Source organism: Homalodisca vitripennis, unplaced genomic scaffold, assembly GCF_021130785.1.
Source record: "Homalodisca vitripennis isolate AUS2020 unplaced genomic scaffold, UT_GWSS_2.1 ScUCBcl_909;HRSCAF=3852, whole genome shotgun sequence".
NCBI classification, from domain to species: Eukaryota; Metazoa; Arthropoda; class Insecta; order Hemiptera; family Cicadellidae; genus Homalodisca; species Homalodisca vitripennis.
This window is the reverse complement of record NW_025777063.1, coordinates 94927-116006: the sequence shown is the minus strand read 5'-3', so window position 1 is coordinate 116006 and position 21080 is coordinate 94927. Positions and strand designations below refer to the sequence as shown.

Below are 21080 nucleotides of genomic sequence, written 5' to 3'. Positions count from 1 at the left end.
AAAATTACGGTTTTAAACTTGAGAATGGGTCTATTCTGTTATAGAATTATTAACATTTTTTATTAAAATATGTTTTCTGACTGTTGCATTGTATTTCTTGACAAATAAACGTGTTTGCGAATACTAAGCACATTTACCGTATTTAGTGTGAGAGTTCTATTAATGTGAGCGTACTGGATATTGTACGGGTCCACGCGCTACGGGACGACGAGAACCTGGGTGATAAAGGAGAGTTGGTGCCACACGCAGACGGTGCAGCAGCGCTTAACCTTGCACTACGATACTTAGAGCAACAGGCTACTGCTACACCTGCCGATATCATGTTTATGACACGATGGTGAAACTACGCGTCATCCAATAGACTCTCTTCAATGCGACAGAAGACAATAACTGAATTTATGTCTTTTAAAAATTAATATTGTACTCAATAATAATATCAGTACTGTACGTCCAATTTTTGTTTGATTTTACTTATTAATACAGTAATTTAACTCATACTTAACCTATAAGTTTCAATTTGGTACTGTATTTAACTTCATTATTTATGTACTGTACCGTTCACAATTTGTCTTAATAAAATACTGTATGTCTATTAAATTAAAGTTTTCTTTGTTTATGTACGAAATGATGCACCCATTTTCATTTTTTAAGTAATTAGTTCCTATAACTGTTCATTATCGTTATAAATAATTCCTCCTGGACCTGTTCGGATTAACCGACGTTCGGATTAACCGACGTTCGGATTAGCGGGACTCCACTGTAGAACACTTTTATGCAATCGCTATTAACATAGTTTTATATCAAAAACCATGAAAGGGGTAAATTTTACAAATAAATAAAAAAATAAGTTTTAATGCAAATTGAAAAGGTATGACATAACATTAAGAACTATAAAAATTTTAGGCCATTAACCTGAATATGAGTACAACTTTCCCATAATATATTATTAATGTCTATAATAATAATGTAGAATAAGATTAACTAATAAACCATTAAATTACCTTCTCTACTTGTAACTTGTTATACACTTTCCAAAAATATTGTGCAAAAACTGCTTCTGTTAGGGGAGTTTTGTTGATTCGTATTCTCTCTCTAACAGCAACCAAATGAGGAGAAGAGAAGAAACCAGTTTTATAACCATGGAAATGAAGAATTGATTCGCATATGGCACAAGTTGAACCTTTCCCTTTGGTACCTGACACATGGATTACAGATAACTCTCTCTCTAATTGATCTAAGGTAATTCCAGATCTGTAACAATCACATGTAAACAAATAGTGACATAATAATATCACAAAATCTTTCTCACATTCTATATGTAATATACAAAAGATTCCTCTTGACAATTATTGGCCATTTTCATTACACCCAAATGTAAGTAGAATTTTCTAGTAGCCTTTCCTTCTAATGACTAAAATTAAACTCAGTCTCGCCTGTCAAGTAAAGACACAAAATTCAGTTTCACACTCAACAGCGCCAGCATAAAAGATGGTTTCTCAGAAAACCCTAACTTGCTAGAGAGAGAGAGAGAGAGAGAACATCTTTTATTCACAATCATCAAGATTTGATAAGCGTCAATACAGTCTTCAAATTTCAAATACATGTTGAGTTAGACTAGACTTGCAAAAGTTAGGTCATTGTTCTTCCTAGAGAGAAACTCATTCACTGCATAGAATGGCCGCTGCACAAACCACCTCCTCAAGGTGTCGTCTGAAGGTGAAATCCCTTAAGTTCTTCAGCTCATCCGGAAGGAGATTTGAAGAATCTGGAACCTGCGTAGGAAGGTTTCTTCGCAAACAGCGCTGTGCGATGAGAAAGAAGGTTGAAATTGTTCGCATTCCTGGTTCGGTGGATCAGTGGATAGATGAATTTATCGGTGAGTTGCTATTGCAAGCTTCCATTATAGTTGCCAAGATGTAAGCTGATGCCACGGTTTTAGGATTTCCCACTTACGGAAGGTTTCCCTACAGCTTTCACGGAATCCCAGTCCAGCCATTGCTCTAATCGCCCTCTTCTGAATAAGTAGGATTCTCTCCAAATTGAAGCAGGACGAATCCACCCCACAACAAAGCGATCCCATAGGTCATATGATGGCTATCAAACAAGGCAAAGTAAGTCGCTCTGACTGCCTCCTCAGTTCCCACAGCTACAATTCTTTTAATGGCAAATAAGGCAGTGCTAAGTCTCCTGCAAAGACAATCTATATGATTCTTCCAAGAGAGGTCAACATCCACAACAACACCCAGGGTGTTTGGTGTTGTTTGTGATCAGAAGATTTGGGATACCACATATTAGCTTTTTCTTTGGTCCAAACAGCAACTGCTATGTTTTTTCCTCGTTTAGAACCAAGTCATTCCTGGAGCAGTAGTCAGAGGCCCACACTCAAAGCAATGAAGGAATTGACCTCAACTGAATCCACATTCTTCCCTGATGATAAGATGACGGTATCATCGGCATACATATAGCAATTGCCATAGGGGTTGACATAAGATGGTAAGTCATTAGTAAACAATATAAACATAACAGGACCCAACACTGATCCTTGAGGCACACCTCTGCGTACAGGCAGAGGACAGGATCTTGACCTGCACAACTTCCCCCCAGTGACGTGAGAAATTTCCACAATTTGTGACCTGTCTTCCAGATAGTCAGAGAACCAGCAGAGAGCCCTTCCATCTATTCCAGGAAGCTCAGTTTTGATAGAATCAGTTCGTGGCCTAGGCAATCAAAAGCCTTACTCATGTCGACGAAGATCCCGGAGACGGAGTAGCCATTCTCTATGTGTTGATGATGTCCTTTAGAAGTTCCACCCAACCTGTCAGTGTCGACCCTACCCTTCATGAAACCATGCTGACATTTGGTAAGAAGGCCATTTAGATTGAGGTGTTGAAATAGTCTTGTTATGACAATCTTCTCGATGATCTTTGAGAAAGTTGGAACCAACGATATTGGCCTAATAATTGCCCATGTCCTCTTGTTTCCCTCGTTTATGGAGAGGAAAAAACCTTAGCCACTTTTAGTTTTAGAAGGGAAGCGTCCCTGCTGAAAGGAGAGATTGCATATGTGTACAAGTGGCACCAGAAGCTCCTCCTTGCAGAACTTAACCATTCTGGAAGAGATCTCGTCCAAACCAGCAGAGGGTTTTTGCTTTATAGAGTCGATCGTCCTAATCAATTCCGCCTCGTTTGTAGCTGTAAACTCATTCAGTCTTACTAGGGCCGTTGTAGACTTCCTCGACAGTTGGATTTAGGAGGTGAGTGACCTGAGGCAACAGCCGAGGACTGAAGAGTGTTTTTTCCGCAATATCGACAAAAAACTGGTTAAAACAGGAAGCAATTTCATTAGGATCCGTGATGTTCACTTCGTCAACAGACAAGGATTTTACTTCAGTTTGTGGGACTTTGTTAGGGTTTCGCTCGCAGTTAATCACATCCCAGATGGCCTTGCTTTTTATTATCGGATGTGCTGATGTGGTTGGAGTTAAAGGTGCGACGAAGCTCTTTAGTTTTAGGTCATATGACTTTTTTAAGGTGTTCGCTCTTATTTTATCTCCATGACCTCCACTGAGAAGATATTGATTGTTGGCTTCCAAGAACCTTCTCTTCAATTCTCTGACCTCTTCACTGCAGAAAATTTTCTCTTCTTTTGTTTCTCCCACTCCTAGATTTTCTCGGAGGACAAGTAAGGTCAAGGATCAATGTGACTGTTGCAATGAAATTGTTGTATGCATCGTTCGTGTCACTGCAGCCTAATACATGATCCCAAGATTCCAGAGCCAAACGATTTTTTAACTGGGTCAAGTTAGCTAGTCTCAAGAAGCAGTATTGGAAATATGCTGTCTTTGCTGGCAACCTTATCTCACCAGCATCAAGATGGCTTCCCAGAAAACCCTAACTTGCTAGTCTCAAGAGGCAGTATTGGGAATATGCTGGCTTTGCTGGCAACCTTATCTCACCAGCATCAAGATGGCTTCCCAGAAAACCCTAACTTGCTAGTCTCAAGAGGCAGTATTGGGAATATGCTGTATTTGCTGGCAACCTTATCTCACCAGCATCAAGATGGCTTCCCAAAAAACCCTAACTTGCTAGTCTCAAGAGGCAGTATTGGGAATATGCTGTATTTGCTGGCAACCTTATCTCACCAGCATCAAGATGGCTTCCCAGAAAACCCTAACTTGCTAGTCTCAAGAGGCAGTATTGGGAATATGCTGTATTTGCTGGCAACCTTATCTCACCAGCATCAAGATGGCTTCCCAGAAAACCCTAACTTGCTAGTCTCAAGAGGCAGTATTGGGAATATGCTGGCTTTGCTGGCAACCTTATCTCACCAGCATCAAGATGGCTTCCCAGAAAACCCTAACTTGCTAGTCTCAAGAGGCAGTATTGGGAATATGCTGGCTTTGCTGGCAACCTTACCTCACCAGCATCTAGGTGGCTTTTCTGATATCACTATTTAGGTAGTCTCAATGTGTTATTGGGAATTCACTGGCATTGGCAACAATTCAATATGGTCTAGATTTATAAACAAATGAATTGAACATTTTAAATTTTGACTCTGAACACTATGTCACTATAGATGGAACAACTATTAACTTTCGAGGTATATGTCCATTGAAGATCTGCATGCCAAAAAAAAAAAAATTATGGTTGCCTGTAAAGTCGGTTTTACGGGCGAAGATTTTACGTGACAACGTCTTTTTCTCGGTAGAATATTTATTGATATGAATATTATTAAATTGCACAATAGGAACAAGGAATTGAATGAAAATAAGAATTGCACAAATTTTAACTATAGAAATATATTTTGTTTACTAAAACATTGTACATAATTTGAAATTAATTAAAATTTGTTATTGTAAATGGTAAAGTTGAATAAAACATTTACTAAAATTGGAATTTGAAATTCTTGCTAAACACAGTTAAATTCTAACTCCACGCGTGGTGATTGGTCGGTTTAGTTCGTTTGTTTGGTCGCACTGTTATGACAGGTTAGAGGTTATAATTTGTTATTTTAAATGTTTGACTAGCAATACGCGCTGTTTCTTCTCAATCGACTGAATTACGATTGATTGCAGAGTGATTTAAACTAATAATTTACTTAACACTATCAACATTTGTCAATAGTATGACATAACCTATAAACTCAGTTTCTCAACTTTTGTGTCAATCTAACAATTAATCAATCAATCATAGTTTACGATAATGAAATATCAGTGTACAATTATTTACCTTTATTGTTGTAGTTGTTGTAAATGACGAATCTAAGCACTCCACATTTTCACGAATAAACATAATTATCTGCTTTATCCCGTGCGGCGGACCCACTGGACGGGCATCGTAACGTTACCGGGCGTTACACTTTTTCATGAGTGACTCCGAGCCGCAACCTAATTTAAGACGTTGTCACGTCAAAAGCCAAGTATTGCATAAAATTTGTTACGATCTGTGGTATCGGAACTAGGACCATGTTAAACACAGAACCATTGATAAGGAAAAGTACAAAAATGCAACTGGCCACTCATTACACTATCAAGACCTCTCAACACCATTCTGTAGTACTAATCGTAATTTAACCATGAGCAATTGGTTTTGAAGCATTCTCCTCACTATTGTTCTTAGTAGGGATCCAGTAAATCTAACAGTCATCGGCATCATCAGAAGAGAAAGACTAGAACTGGTTAATTTTATAACCTGTATAAAAAAACAATGAGATTAGTGATGTTCACTCTCTATATAATAGCACTATTTCTCTTTAATTTCAAAAGGTAAATTCAAGCAAACCTGCCTTTAGTTTGCCTTGTCAACTATGCACAGTATTTGTGGTGTAAAATAACGGAATTTAATTTTTTTGTATTGACCTAAATTTAACAACATTGATGTTTGATCACTTAGATATGAAAAACTAAATACCTCAAAATAAATATTATGTACTACTTACTAGTTATCCACAGCCTTGCATACAATTTCGTAGGCTTTGCAAGTATATATGAACATTTCTGGTTGGAATGTACTATATTTCTGATGCCAATTTTGAATTTGACTTGTTGCCACGATCAACAAAATATGTCAATGTGTATTTATGGACACTGTAATTTACTCTGGTCTTAGTATTTATTGTGACATAATTGATTTTGCCTTATTTCCCCAAAAACTTTGTCAAAAGGCAACCAAGATGGGTTTTATAACAGTCTTTAAATTTATAGTAAAAATATTATAGTAACTCTGTCTTTGATATTTGCATTACAGAACTGACCAATTACTTCATACTTAATATTTGGTCAAATGTACAGTTAAAAGTATATTGTTACTAAAAATTTTAATTTTCTTATCTGGATATTTTCTTGCATGCTCAACAGCGTTGCAGAAAATGTTTAAATAACAAGTGTTGTTACTATCAAGCTTACTCTGTGCTTTTAAGGCTATAAATATAGGCTAATTGAAAAAATTGGTTAAACAGAGTGGCCACTCAAAACCTTTTTTCAAATTCCCGGTCCCCTGGTCAAATATTACTGATTCTCTATCTCTAGTCCATCTTCAAACCAAATAAACAACTGTAATATTGTAGTTTACTCTTACGCTGAGTGGAAATGTGAAGGTTTATCGCCACCAGTTGTATTTGCAGGAAATGCCACAAAGATAAATTTGGTGGTGTAAATTTCTTCGCTCGTAAATGATATACGAGAAATTCAGTGACGATTCATTGCCACCACATATTTTAAGTTCCTTAGTTTTTATCTCTGATCTTTCAATGTGCCGACATAACATCGTGTATACCTAATAATTCTGTGATGTTTTGGAAAAGAAATGTATCCAATTTTGAAAAATAAAGAGAACAAACAGGGGGTGGTATTCCCTTATGTCTAGCCTAGCAACAGCCCTTAATACTTAGAAAACTCCACCAATTCCAACAGTAATCTGCCACAGTAGACTTGATCTATTGATCAACCCTTGCACCCAATTATCTTGACATTTGCGGTTAGTGATGTGCTGCTCCTGGACATCCATAGGTTTGCTCAGACATGAGTTACACACCGGTTTTTGCTGTACCCAGTGTAGATTCAACTGGAAGCTATAAACCACCCAGAAGTACCCTCCTTGGATATTATTAAACGCTTACTATAAGAATAAAATTAATAAAAATCTATTATAATTGTACCAATTCTTATTGATAGTGATTTTTATGAAGTTTGTCATTCCAGTATTTAATATAAAAAACTACAAGTCGCTCTTTGAAAACTGTTATGTATCGTAATATGTACTAATTATTTTACATAAAAATTCTGAAACATTGAAAATAAACTATTTCCAAACAGACAGAAGTAAAAATTTAATTGTTACATTTCTATGACAATTAAAATTTTTTCTATTGATACATTAATATGTAATAATAGTGAAATATAATACTATATAATTATAGTATACTACAATCTACACACTTCTGTAGGCATATTTTTTCAATACTTTGGTACACACACAGTGATGATCTCTACATAGTAAATGTCTTCAATGATATATTTTAGATGTTTTTAAATTTATATATACATTTTAGATGTATTTTTTGTACTTTAGAGGGATTGAAAACAATAAATTTTTATATATGGAAGTAAATCTCAAAGCTTTTTATATCACACTAATAATATTAAACAGTTATTTGTTTACGTACTTGTTTTTAACAATTGTTTCCAAAAGCCAAACTCTCATTTGTTTACAGATTTTTCAATGCAATCAATCATATGATTCACTGATCTCTTATTGTTAACATGAAAATACAGTTCACATTTTATGCAAAACAATAACATGTGACATTAATGGAAATGATGTTACAAAATAAAAAAGGGCAAAGGCATAATTTATAACGACTGGTCTACTGTGTTTTTATTTTTACCCAAACTCCACAATACAATAGTACTCAGTGACTAATTGAATAAGATAAATTCAGTTCAAAATCTACCTTAAAACACTGGAATATAAAAATTAGTATTACAAGTTTCAGACAGTTAAACTTGTATTGAATTAAATATCATAATGTACTTAATTCGTGCTTATCATACAATACCTAAGCAAGTACTGACATACTGACAGTATGATAGAACTCCAGAATTTATATAACCATTAATTACTATCTAAGTACATCCAAATACAATTCTGATTCTGATTCTAGATTACATTGGAGAGGTCTCAAAGGTCAACAATTTCCTGAGGAAGAATCCTTGAATCACTGTTTTTATGAAGTAGATTATACCCCATAAGCCTTTTTATTTTAATATTTATACTAAAATGTAATGTTTTAATGATATCAACTTATTATATTACATACCTAGAGAGGTACTTTATAGTAGACTGAACATTGTTTTCTTGACTATAATTTTTTGTAAGTTTTAACTTCTGAAGAACTTGAGCATTTGTTTGTAATGAATTCAATGCTTCAATAGCGTCCTGAAAAAGCATAAACTGATTATTTTCAACAAAACATAGAGTACAAAAGATTGTAAATTATGTTCAGAATTTGAAATAGTATAAGATTCACCAAATCTCAGCATTATGAGGTTAATTTCCTCAGCTGTGATCACACCTACTGGGGTAGCACCAACATTAACCCAAGAAGTTAGGATCTCCTGTAATTTATTTTTAGTAATGATCCTATTCTAGAAAATAGAGGGTCTAATCTCACTTTTATAACTAGAGTAGGTCAAGAGGTTTTGGATATTATCTTATCTAAAGGACTTAAATTCATTTCATTTATATAGTAAGGTGGCATGTTTCACTGCCACCTTACTAATGTGTAAGGTGGTGTTTGGTGTTTTCAAGGCTTCACTTTTGGATCACTGCCCCATTAGGTAGGAGAGGCGGGAGATGAGGTGAACGTGATCCACAGGGTTCCAAAATCCAGCAACTGGAGGGGATACAGAGTGTCCCTCACCAAAGAGTTGAAGGAAATAGAATCCTATCAGAAAGATGAATTTGAACTAGATAGGTCGGCTCAACTGGTAGAGCAAGCCGCCATAAAGACCTATAAGAAAAACTGTCCCCTAAGACCAAACAGACTAAAGAAAATGTGCCTTGGTGGACTGGGAGGTAAGAAACAATCAAAAACAAAACCAATAAACTTCTCAAATGGGCAAAAATGACAGATGACTGGATCCCTTACCAATATGCCCTAAATGAATACAAGAAAGAAATTAGGAAAATAAAACAAGAACCTGGAAAAACTTTCGCAAAAACATTAACAGCCTACCAGAGGCTGCCAGGCTTCATAAAACTCTCCAAATTGATCACTCTAACCCTTTAGAGTCTTTGTAAAGGCCAATGGAGGCCTTACGGTGAACAAGAAGGAGACTACAACTGTTGGAGACGCATTTTCCGGGCGATCTCTTTGACTCAAAATGAGAATTTTATTCTCTAGAGCAGGAAGAGATTTGGTCAGGAGGTTGCTAAATCCAAACAACGGTCAAAAAGAATCTTTACATCTGAAAGAATTAAATGGGCAATAAGATACTTTAAGCCATTTAGATCTCCAGGGTGGATAGATCTTGGAGAAAGGCCGGATATTCTACTAGACACACTCACTATTTTGTTTAGAAACAGTTATGCCCTAGGATTTATTCCAAAGAACTGGAGGACGGCACTTGTGGTGTTTGTGTGGTAAAAGAACAGGGATCTGCCTCAACCCAACTTGTAACAGACCTATAAGCCTAACCTCGTTCATGTAAAATCTATGGTACATAAGGGACAAAACCTTACATGTACACCCACTCAGTCTATATCAACATGCATAAGTAAAAGATAAAAGTCAACAACCACCACTCTCCACAGCTTGGTGGAAGCGGTGGAGGGCACCTTCAAAGAAAAGGAAGCCCTTGTCAGCGTCTTTAAGGATATTGAAGGAGCTTTAGACGGAGTAGCATATCAATCCATGGAGGCAGCTCTAGAATGATTTGGAGTTGTCCCAGATGCTGTCAAGTGGATAATAATCATTCTAAAAAGTAGACAAGTTACAACAAAGATCACGGATGAATCGGCTACTATTACAAAAATGACCCTTGAGGCCTGCGTGAGACTCTTTGGATTTAAATGGGGTTTGAAACTCAAAATAATTTATTGGATCTATGAAGCCATTATAAAACCAATTGTCACATATGCTGCATTAGTGTGGTGGCCAAAAGTGGAACAAAAAAAGCTGCCAAGAGGTTACAGAGACTTAGCTTTCATAAGCTTCACAGGAGCAATGAGCTCCTGTCCAACCCTGGCACTTGAAACTGTACTGGGATACTTCCCTCTGGGGCAGGAGATGAGAAGATAAGTGCAATGAAGCTTCTGGGAATAAAGGTGATTAAGTCTACCTCCTCAGAAGGAACATGAAAACAGCCCAGGATTTTCCTGAGGCTGAAATGATAACCAAGCCAATACAGAAAGAATGGTTAAGAAATACTCCTTTGATAAACCATACATAGTCTCTATTGGAGAATATAAAAAATGAAGTAAGTAAAAAGGAGGCCTACGCTACTAAAGGAGTCCAGAAGTTATATACAAATAGTTCACGCCTTGACTCTAGGGCAGAATTTTGTATTTATGGAACAGGAGTTAACTTAGCTGTGCCCCTAGGAAAACACGTCACAGTCTTCCAAGTGGAAGTTATGGCAAAAGAATCATGCGCCAGAAGATTCATAAAAATAGGGCCAAAAGGAGCAGAATATTTAATCCTCTCTGATAGCCAGGCTACACTTAAAGCACTTGATGCACTAGGACCTGAGCCAGGCTGTGGATTAGCCTTCTCCTACAGCAAAGCTTTTGTAAAAGATCGGAAAAAGAGGATTAGATCCAATAACTGGAGTAGGGCTTCAGGATTAAGTAATCAAAATATTTATCCCTCCTTATGCTAAAGAGTGGACATCTCTCCTAGGACAAAGTAAGGAAGACATAAGATTGGCAGTAGGAATGCTGACAGGACATGGCCCCCTTAGAAAACATCTTATGAGATGGGTCTTAGTCAGACTGATGAATGCAGACTCTGCGGAGAAGCAGAAGAATCAGGGGAACACATATGGCTAAACTGTCCTGTCATATCTAAAAGTAGGAAAAAATTCCTAGGGACATATTCTCAGTCCCAAGGACATCAGAGAACAGGAACCATTAAATTTAATTGGCTCCTGTAAAAGTCTTAGATTTTAAGGGTATATATAAAAATGAAACTGTTCGTGTGTAACAGCATCACTCACAAACGGCTGGACGGATTCGCCTAATTTTTTTTTAAATTTGTTCGTCTTGATCTGTAGAAGGTTATAGGATACTTTTTATCCCTTTCCCGATTCAGGATTCCGCCCCACTGGTTACAGAAATACCCGTAAGAAATGCATTGCAGCAAACATATGTTATTAAGTGAAAGAGTCTTTTCAAATTTTTAATCAGCTGTTCTTTGTAAACATATATAATGCGACAAAAAATATATTTATATATAATTTAATTACTACACTTATAGTTTTAAAGCATAGAGTAAGCTTAAGAGAAACGACAAATTTTGTTTAAACTGTTTCTGCAATCACTGTTAAACATAGACTTTACTATCCAGATAATACAATTCAAATTTGACGTAAAAATTCACCTTTAACTGCAATATTTATTTAATATAAACCATGCTCATGCTTGATCAGAAGAGCAATGCAGATATCATAATTACTATCTTACGTTGGCTACAAATATAAAGAATGTTATAAAATCAACCTTAGTTGTTTTTTTTTTGACAGAAGTATCAGGAATGTGGTACATACCTTCATAATGCGCCCAAGAAGCTCACGAAGGAACGACTATCAATTATCTCAGCAATGTTTAGAATGTGATAGAAAATGAATAAGTGAATATAGTGTACTGTTTTCAACGGGAAATCGCGTGCGAAGCCGCGGGAAACTTATTGAAATGCGCAGCGAAGCGCGCCGGGTCCGCTAGTAAGGGTACAAACATAAGTAAGGGAGGCGCAAAGGTCTTTTTAGAACTACACGCTGGGACAACCATCTCTTTCCCTCAGAAAAATTAAAAAAATAAACAATATACATTTTAGATCCCCTCCCCCTCACTCCATTTTAAAAGTTGTCCGATTTTGATCAAATTTATTTTAATATATACTTTTATTACTATTTCTAAAAAAAAAAATCATCCTCCCAATGTACTTGACGGGAGGAACCAGACATTACATTGCTGCAAAAAGACATGATAATAGGTGTAGATGTACAGGTACAGTAAGTTAGTTCCATTAAAATGAAAATTTACTAATAAGTAAAGCATAAAAGTGGTATCTGTGACTAAGCCCAAAAGGCCTCCCCCATTTTAAAAATTGTCCGATTTTGATCAAATTTATTCTAATATGTATTTTTATGACTATTTCTAGAAAAAAATAAATCATCCTCCCAATGTACTTGGAGGGAGGAACCAGACATTACATTGCTGCAAAAAGACATGATAATAGGTGTAGATGTACAGGTAAGTTAGTTCCATTAAAATGAAAATTTACTAATAAGTAAAGCATAAAAGTGGTATCTGTGACTAAGCCCAAAAGGCCTCCCCCATTTTAAAAATTGTCTGATTTTGATCAAATTTATTCTAATATGTATTTTTATGACTATTTCTAGAAAAAAATAAATCATCCTCCCAATGTACTTGGAGGGAGGAACCAGACATTACATTGCTGCAAAAAGACATGATAATAGGTGTAGATGTACAGGTAAGTTAGTTCCATTAAAATGAAAATTTACTAATAAGCATGAAAGTGGTATCTATGACTACGCCCAAAAGGCCTCCCATTGGGATTGCACCAAGACCTCTCATTTTTAAAAGTTGATTGATTTTGACCAATTTTTTCTAGAACATATTTCCATGTTTACTTTCTAGAAAACCTACTAAAATCTTTTCATCCCAAACTTACTTTGGAGGGTCAGAAAACCTCAACAACATGACATAGGCTTTGGGACCACAAATACTATTGTACTAGTTCCATTAAAATTAAAATTTATAAATATGTAACCACGGAAGAGGTAACTAAAGATTGATATGAATGTTAAGTTAAGCTCCATCTCACCCTCCACTCAGTGCAGCATCTGAAACCTGACACTGTCACAGACTTGACTCCTGGAATCTAGAGTGCACGTCTGTCTGAAGAGATCCAAAAAAGTCGGTGACAAAAACTATAAAATTGAACTTTTTGCACTGTTTCCACATCAGAAACACCTAGACGACAAAAGATCTGTCTGGTGTAACAATCATATTTTTCTATACTGTAGTTTCATCATGAAGGTTAAGCTGATCAGCTTGTATGATTTAGGGTCTAGCTTTTTTCAGTATAAATATCACCAATATTGTCCTCCAGTTTTTGGAATAAATTCAAAAGCGTAGCTGCTCCTGGACAGTGTTATAAGGTATTTAAGAGAATATCCAACTTTTCTTGTAGAAGGGCTGGAGAGACTCCGTCCACTCCTGGTGATTTGAAGGGCTTAAAAAATGTGGTAGCCCATTTAATCCTTTCTGCTGTGACGATTTTTCATGATTGCTAGACCTAGCAACCTCCTGACCGGTCCTCTTCCCCACCAGACAATAGAAATTCACATCTTGTGGCAAGAGTCCACCGGGAAAGTGTGTCTTCAGCAGAACTTCTGATGTCTCCTTCCTATTCTCAGTTAGGCTGCCATTAGCCTTTAACAATAACCCCAGAGGGTTTAGAGAGATTTATGGAGCTTGGAAACGTCTAATAAACAGTTAATATTTTCACAGAGGTTTCTTCAGGTTCTTCTTTTGTCTTTTATAATTTATTTCTTACATTCATTTAGGGTAGTGTTTCCCAAACTTTTTGGACTCATGGCTTCCTTAGGTTTGTATTATTTTCCATGGCACCACACAACCTCAGCTCATATGAATAGACTCGATGAAGAATAACAATAAAGTATTATGACTTTTTAATTCACATCGGTAAAATATTTCACTGTATGCCTATTGTAACTTAACCATCATAAAAATATTAAGTAAAAACCATGTTTTCAATAAATTATGTAAAACTATGTACTACTATTCACTATAACTAATTTTTAAAGAAGAAGACTAATATATTATTGTACAAAGTGTTTAACATTTTAAATGTTATTTTTTTCAATCCAATGATTGCTTGATAAAAATTACAGTGTAGCCAGTCAGATTCATCACAGTTTGTCATATTCATTTAAAGTCTCACACAAGCCAGGCCTCAGCTTAGATAAATCTGAAAAAAGAGATGCCGCCAAGATTCTAAAGGAATTGGAAATTTCACTATGAAGAGTATCAAAACTTTAAAAAAGCTATGAAGGAGGAGGAGCTCTTCTTATTGGAATATAAATTTTCTATTATTTCACAAAAGAAAACTCACAATTATCCAATAATTTGGATAATTGTGAGTTTTCTTTTGTGAAATAATAGAAAATTTAAAAAAGCTTTTTATTTTGAGCCAATAATATCTTATAAACCTAAAGAAGCTCTAGCTTTAATCATAGATGGAGATTTCATAAAACATACATATATATTAATGCATGGCTCATATTACAAACTTATAGCCATCACACGAGATTCTAAAATCAGCTAAGAAAGATTGCTAAGCTGACCAGAACTGTATCACGATAACTAATCTGTCAGCTGATGAATGGCTTAAACCACGTCAAGAATCTCCAATGAATGAGTTCCTTTTTGACTATGAGTTATTCAAATGTTACACGTTACATGCTTGGATTAAAAGTTTTGAGTATCTGTTGCATATTTCTTATTGTCTTGTCGTTAAAAAGTGGAAAATCAGAAGATAAGAGGAAACAGCAGTTGTGACAGAAACCAAAAAGAATACTAAAGCATTAAAGCAGAACTGAAATCAACAATGGGTTTGTTAGTTGATATATCCAAACTAGGATTTGGTACAACCAATGACGGCAATACTGCTAGGTGGTTTTGAACAACCTTCTCTTGTTGCTTCTGCTACAGGAATCAGGAAGGGTTTAATAAAGATATTTTCTATAATTCTACAAACTATGTCTTGTGGTTATGCCGTAAATATAGAAGCTTTTATAGAGTATGCAGCGGACACGGCACAAATATACATAGAATTGTATCTATAGTATTACATGCCATCGAGTGTCCATAAAATTCTAATCCTTGATGCCGACTTCTCGCTGCATTTGACTTGGTAAGGATGCAGCTCCCACCCACAAGAATCACCCATGAAACTTCAAAATCAATAGACTGGGTGTGCACTAACATAAACCCAGAATTAGTAAAAAACATCAGTAATCCAAAGCGGCCTCTCTGACCACACAGCACAATTAACCACACTAACCATAGTAAAAAAAAACTGTCCCACCAAAATTAAAAACAAAGAAGAGAAATTTCAACAAAAAATCAATAGAAAACTTCAAATCAACTCTAGCCAAACAAAAATGGGATGCTGTGTACCACTCCAACAACACTGACGCAGCTTACAACATATTCCACAATATCATCCAAGCAACCCTTGACAACACCTGCCCACTGAAGACCTTCAAAAATAAACATAACAAAACCCAGACCTGGGACATGGAATGCACACGACTTAAGGAACAGTACATCCGAGCCCTAGAAAAAGAGCAGTGCACAGGCCGAATAGAAGACAAAACAGAGACAATAGCCAGGAAAAAGGACTACGACTTAAAGCTCAAAAAAGAGTCGGTAGCAGCACATATAAGTAACTCCGAAAATAAGCCCAGAGCCCTATGGCAAATAATAAACAAAGAGAAGACAGCCAGACACAAAACGAACAACCAAATACACCTTCAAATCAATGGAAAAATACTTCACAACCCTGCAGAAGTAGCAGACTGCTTTAACAAATTTTTCTCCTCAATAGCACAAAGAACTCTCCAAAACAGCCACTTAAATGCCACAAATAACTACAAGCCAAAATCCCCCGCCACTCACTAACAACACTTTTCAGTTCGAACCAACAACAAAAGAAGAAGTGAAGAAAACAATAGACTCCATGAAAACAAAAACCTCATCTGGCCTAGATAACATCTCATCAAAACTAGCAAAAATCTGTAAAGAAGAAATTTCTGATCCCCTAACACACATCATAAACATATCCTTACAACAAGGGATTTACCCTGAAAAAACTAAAAACAGCAAAAGTATACCCGAAATACAAAAAAGGACCAACCACCGACATGACTAGCTACCGACCAATTATCACACATATCCACCTTCTCCAAAATTATTGAAAAAAATAGTACTGGAAAGACTTTTACAATATCTTGAGCACAATAGCCTACTAACTAAACATCAGCATGGTTTCATGAAAGGACGATCCACAACCACGGCCTTGATTCAACTTATAGAGCATGTCATAGACAAAACTGGAAGAGGGCCACACTGCTACTAGTTTATTCTTAGACTTTACAAAAGCATTTGACTGCTTAAATCATAAACGCCTTCTTCAAAAACTAAAAAGCATGGGTGTAAAAGATAAAACTGCAGACTGGTTCTGGAACTACCTAAACAACAGGAAACAACTGGTGGAAATCCAATACACTAAAAACAATTTATTAGAAAAAGTTCAGTCAAAAAAACTGCCGACATGCAGATGGGAGTGCCACAAGGATCAGTGCTGGGGCCCGGTCCTGTTTCCTACTGCTTACGAAGACCTAACCTGACTACCTAGAAGCGCATCTGCCACACACACCATGTACGCAGATGACAACTGTCATAACAATATCTAACAAAACCACGCAACACCTTGCCAGAAGTCTAAGCAGCGCCCTAATCACAACAAAACAATACTGCATCTCGAACAACTTAGTGCTAAATGACATAAAACTGTTCAAATAAACTTCTCCACCAGGCAAAAAAAATACACATCTTCCAATCACTGACCTAGAAACAAAAAACCAATACAAATCACCTTTGGTATATTAATTGACGAACATATAACCTGGAAAGCACACAACTGAACAGCTTTGCAAAAAAATTAAGCACCAGCATATTTGTAATACGCAGAATTAAACAGATTAGCAATAAAGACGCAGCTAAAAACAGCCTACTTTTCCACTATTTGAGACACATCTCAGATACGGTATAGCACTATGGGGAGGAACAGCTAACTGCAACATGGAGAAGATCCTCAGGCAGCAAAAACTAGCAATAAGAGCTCTAGAAGGACTCCAATACCAAGAAAGCTGCCGGGAAGCATTTAGAAAATTGAAGATCCTCACAGTAGTAAACTTGTACATCCTAGAAGTAATTCTGCATGCGGTACACTCAAGAAAAACTAGAAACAGAGACCTTCACCAGTAATCACACACGCCATGTCCTTGACTTCACACTGCCTGTACACCACCTGAGCCTCACAGCCAGGAAACCATCATATAAGGGAGCAGCCTACTTCAATAAACTTCCAGAATCCCTAAAGAATGAACCACCCAAACGTTTAAAAAAAAGCATTAACTGCCTGGCTACAAGAGAGACCGTTTTACTCAGAAAGTGAATTTTTAAACTTGTAACTTAGATTAAGCTATGCAATTTTTATACAACCATGAAATCTGTACCAATGACGCATGTACTGTTCTCAACGAACATGTCAATAAAGTGTATTGTCTATTGTCTATTGTCTAATAAAATCAGCTGTACTCCCAATAAGCATGCTTTCAGAAGAGTGCTTAGAATCAAGGAATAAGAACTTTAGGAACTACACAGAAAACACAAAAAAAATCTCTCATGAAAACCCCATAACAAATATATTCAATGCCTTGATGTACACCTCAAATCCAATAATATCCTCAATTTAAAAATCTATGTCAAATGGATCTATGCAACCCACGTCCTCTCAGTCTTGCAGTTGTTTTCAGAGTCGAGCCAAAACTGGCTCAAGAAGAACACATGACAGTTATGACTCAAATGAATTTGACATTGATTGAAAAAAGTTTCACTTTAAATTTTCTCAGATTTAAGCCTAAAATATACGAAAATATTTAAAAATGCTTAGCTGTATGTATTACTAAATACATTCGATATAGTGATCTGCTTGCATATATTATCCAATAAAAAACTAATGTTTTAAAACTAAACAAAATAAACAAGCAATTTCTGAAGGAAACTAAATAGTATTTGCCAAAAGTTAAATTTTTGGGCTAACAGTTGAAAATAACTTATCATGGGATGCTAACACCAAAATTATTATAAATAAGACTAATTCTGGCTTGTATGCAATAAGGAGAATGTCTGATTTATGCAGTACTGACACCTTAAAACATATTTTTTTCTCACATTACATATGGACTGTGGGTATATGGGGCTACTAAAAAGGAAAATCTCGATGCAATACTAATAGTTAAAAAAAAGCTATTAGAACCATTTAAAAATTAAAATTTGTTGCATCTGTCAAAGAACTTTTAAAGAATAAAATATATTAACTATATATGGACTTAATATTTTTGAAGCTATCATGTATGTTAGGCTATACATCAAACGTCTATCAGTAGCAGTAATGTGGTGCATCACTATGACACCACACCAGATATAAAAATGAATTTATAATCCCTTGTCGTTTGGAATTGTATAAAAAAATAAATTATGAGCAGGAAAGTTTTAAGAAAAATTCCTGATCATATGAAAAGTGAGAGTAAATTTACTTGTTTATAAGAAAGTTAAGAGTTTTTGGTATGGTTAACTTTATATACTTTAGAAGAATTTGAGTACTTTCCCTTAAGATCTTAATATTAATTCTTGTAATAGTAAGTGTATACTGTTTAATAATTGTAAGGTATCTATTAAAAATTAAATTATAAACTTTACATTATAATTATATAATGTAATTTGTCTACTTTTCCATTAATCTGACACTATTTGATGTACAAAATGTGCAAATGAATGAAGATTTATTTTATTTGATGTATTAAGTATAAAAACATACATTATCAATCTCAACAGCAATCTTATAGTGCCCTAATTATTATTAGTTCCTAAATCAGGCAATGCCCACTGTGTGATGGTCTGGATTGTCTTCATTTAACTCATGGACAAGGTGAACTTTTTAAGGATTAAGTTTATTTTTCTTCATTAAGCGTACCACAGACCCTTGGTAAACGTCACAAAGATTTCCTACTAATTTGGTAGACTGCTGTGGATCTTCAATAAATTATGCAATAATTTCATACTGTTCTGCCTAAAAGAGGCCAACTACTATGGTATCCACTACCCTACTACCGCGGCGTATTAACTCCGTTAACTTGTGTTACAGAGTGAGAATGATTTCTTCGTGTAACCTGCTCAAACGAACTCTTCTTTTAGTGTCTGCAGTTCGAGGTCATATTTATATAATAGTTGCATCTTTGAACCAGAAATGAAATAACTAAATTACATTATTTCTATTTCGTCAGCTTGTAGTCCCTCAAGCATGTATTTTCATGTAAACATTTACACTATTGCTATTCCTAATGTTAATTTATTTGAATAATCTTGGAGCATAGGAAAATAGTTTAATTTACCAGTGATAATAAATTAATTTAGTTGTTAATTTTTTATCATTGCTTAAAATATGATTAATGTCATATGTATAGTTTTCTTTTGTTATAGCTTTGTTGTTTTTATCAATATTTTTTTTATATTATGTAGCCTGTCCATTTATTCTACTTTTTGAGCTGGAGTTGTATAATCATGCTTGATGCAAGATTATTATGTTACTTCTTGCAATTGAACTTTCTGCTTAAATTTTACAAGATTTCTTTTATGTATTGCCATCTTGTGCATTATTATCTGCTGTACAATGGTGTTTACCACGAATGAATAAAAATAAAAATATAGCTTTCAAGCACTATAACACAATCTTACCTATAATGTAATCTGATCTGAAATTATTGTTCCAAATGTCAAACGAAGTAACATCATGTAAGTTATATGGTATTTGAGTAATGACGAGAAGTATAATAGCGATGTACATGTTATTTGTCACATTTTTCCATCAAAATAGTAAAATGTAAAAAAATATTGCACTGTCTTGTTTATTGCATTTCATGAATATACATAGCCTGGATAGTTTTGTATGGATCACTAATTATTTCTTTAAAGATATAAAAACAGCCAAACTAACTTGAAATACAAAAGTAATTTTGTTTAACATTTTGGTTTTAATACTTTTAAATAATTATGAATATCGTGGATTTGATACTAAAGAATATCAAAGACTCGATAGTCAGGAATATCAATGTTTAGTTTACAGCGGTCACTTTATATACTGAACCACTAACATTTGATTACCCTATCTTTTCAATGGTTACTTACACTATGTTTCTGACACTCCAATATACTATGCATTTTCCTAACCTACAAACATTCTAATAAGATACATGTTAACAAATTTTAAGAAATATAGATAACTTACTGTACCTTATAACCTCCAGCATAATTGTTGCTTGAATAATTGCATTTTAAGACATCTTGTTTCATAGTTTTAATTTTTTCTTTGATAAATAAGCGAAATGAAGTCATCAAGATCAAAATTCAATATCTGACTACACTAGAGGTTTGACTGAAGTAATCTCCCTATTACTATCCAGTTCATACTATTGCACAAGGTCTAAATCTAGGTTATATAACTATCAAATCCATTCATTAATTATTCCAACTTCCAAAGGCAATACATTACATAACCATCAACAAAACAAGTAAACAGAAGTTTAATAATAAATAAAACATAGAAGGAAGGAATAAAAACATTCAAATGAATTGTAGATTGCATGCGTTTTTTTGTGAGGACAGTCTTGTGCCGCGTTTTTCATTTTTATTTAGTACAGGTACAGGGCGTAGGAAAGTTCACAAGGAGTAAAAAATAAAAACAAAGGTATTTTACATTTTTCATACTTTTATTGTTATAGAAAACTATACAGTTATTGGCACTTTAAGCTCCTATTCCTGCCGTCTGTCTTATATTTTGGTCTCAATATTGTCTGGTTTCTTTATTTTGGAGAAGCAAAAACGAATGTTTTGTTAATATTGCTATAGTGTAATTTTTGCATTCACAATAAGTTCAAAAAGTTATTTTTTTGTGATATTAACAAGTGG

The 21080-nt window shown here is 35.0% G+C and overlaps 1 protein-coding gene across 1 annotated transcript in view; it reads right to left on the bottom strand.

Annotated features, from left to right (window-relative positions):
* LOC124371112 (folylpolyglutamate synthase, mitochondrial-like) overlaps positions 1–20762 on the bottom strand; it is a gene marked incomplete at its 3' end in the record, with an annotated part of 34335 nt that extends 13573 nt beyond the window's left edge. The window contains 3 exon segments of the mRNA XM_046829426.1: positions 1002–1251; positions 8317–8435; positions 20406–20762. Coding sequence (XP_046685382.1) covers positions 1002–1251; positions 8317–8435; positions 20406–20507 — 471 coding nt within the window.
* Between the last annotated feature and the right edge of the window lie 318 nt (positions 20763–21080).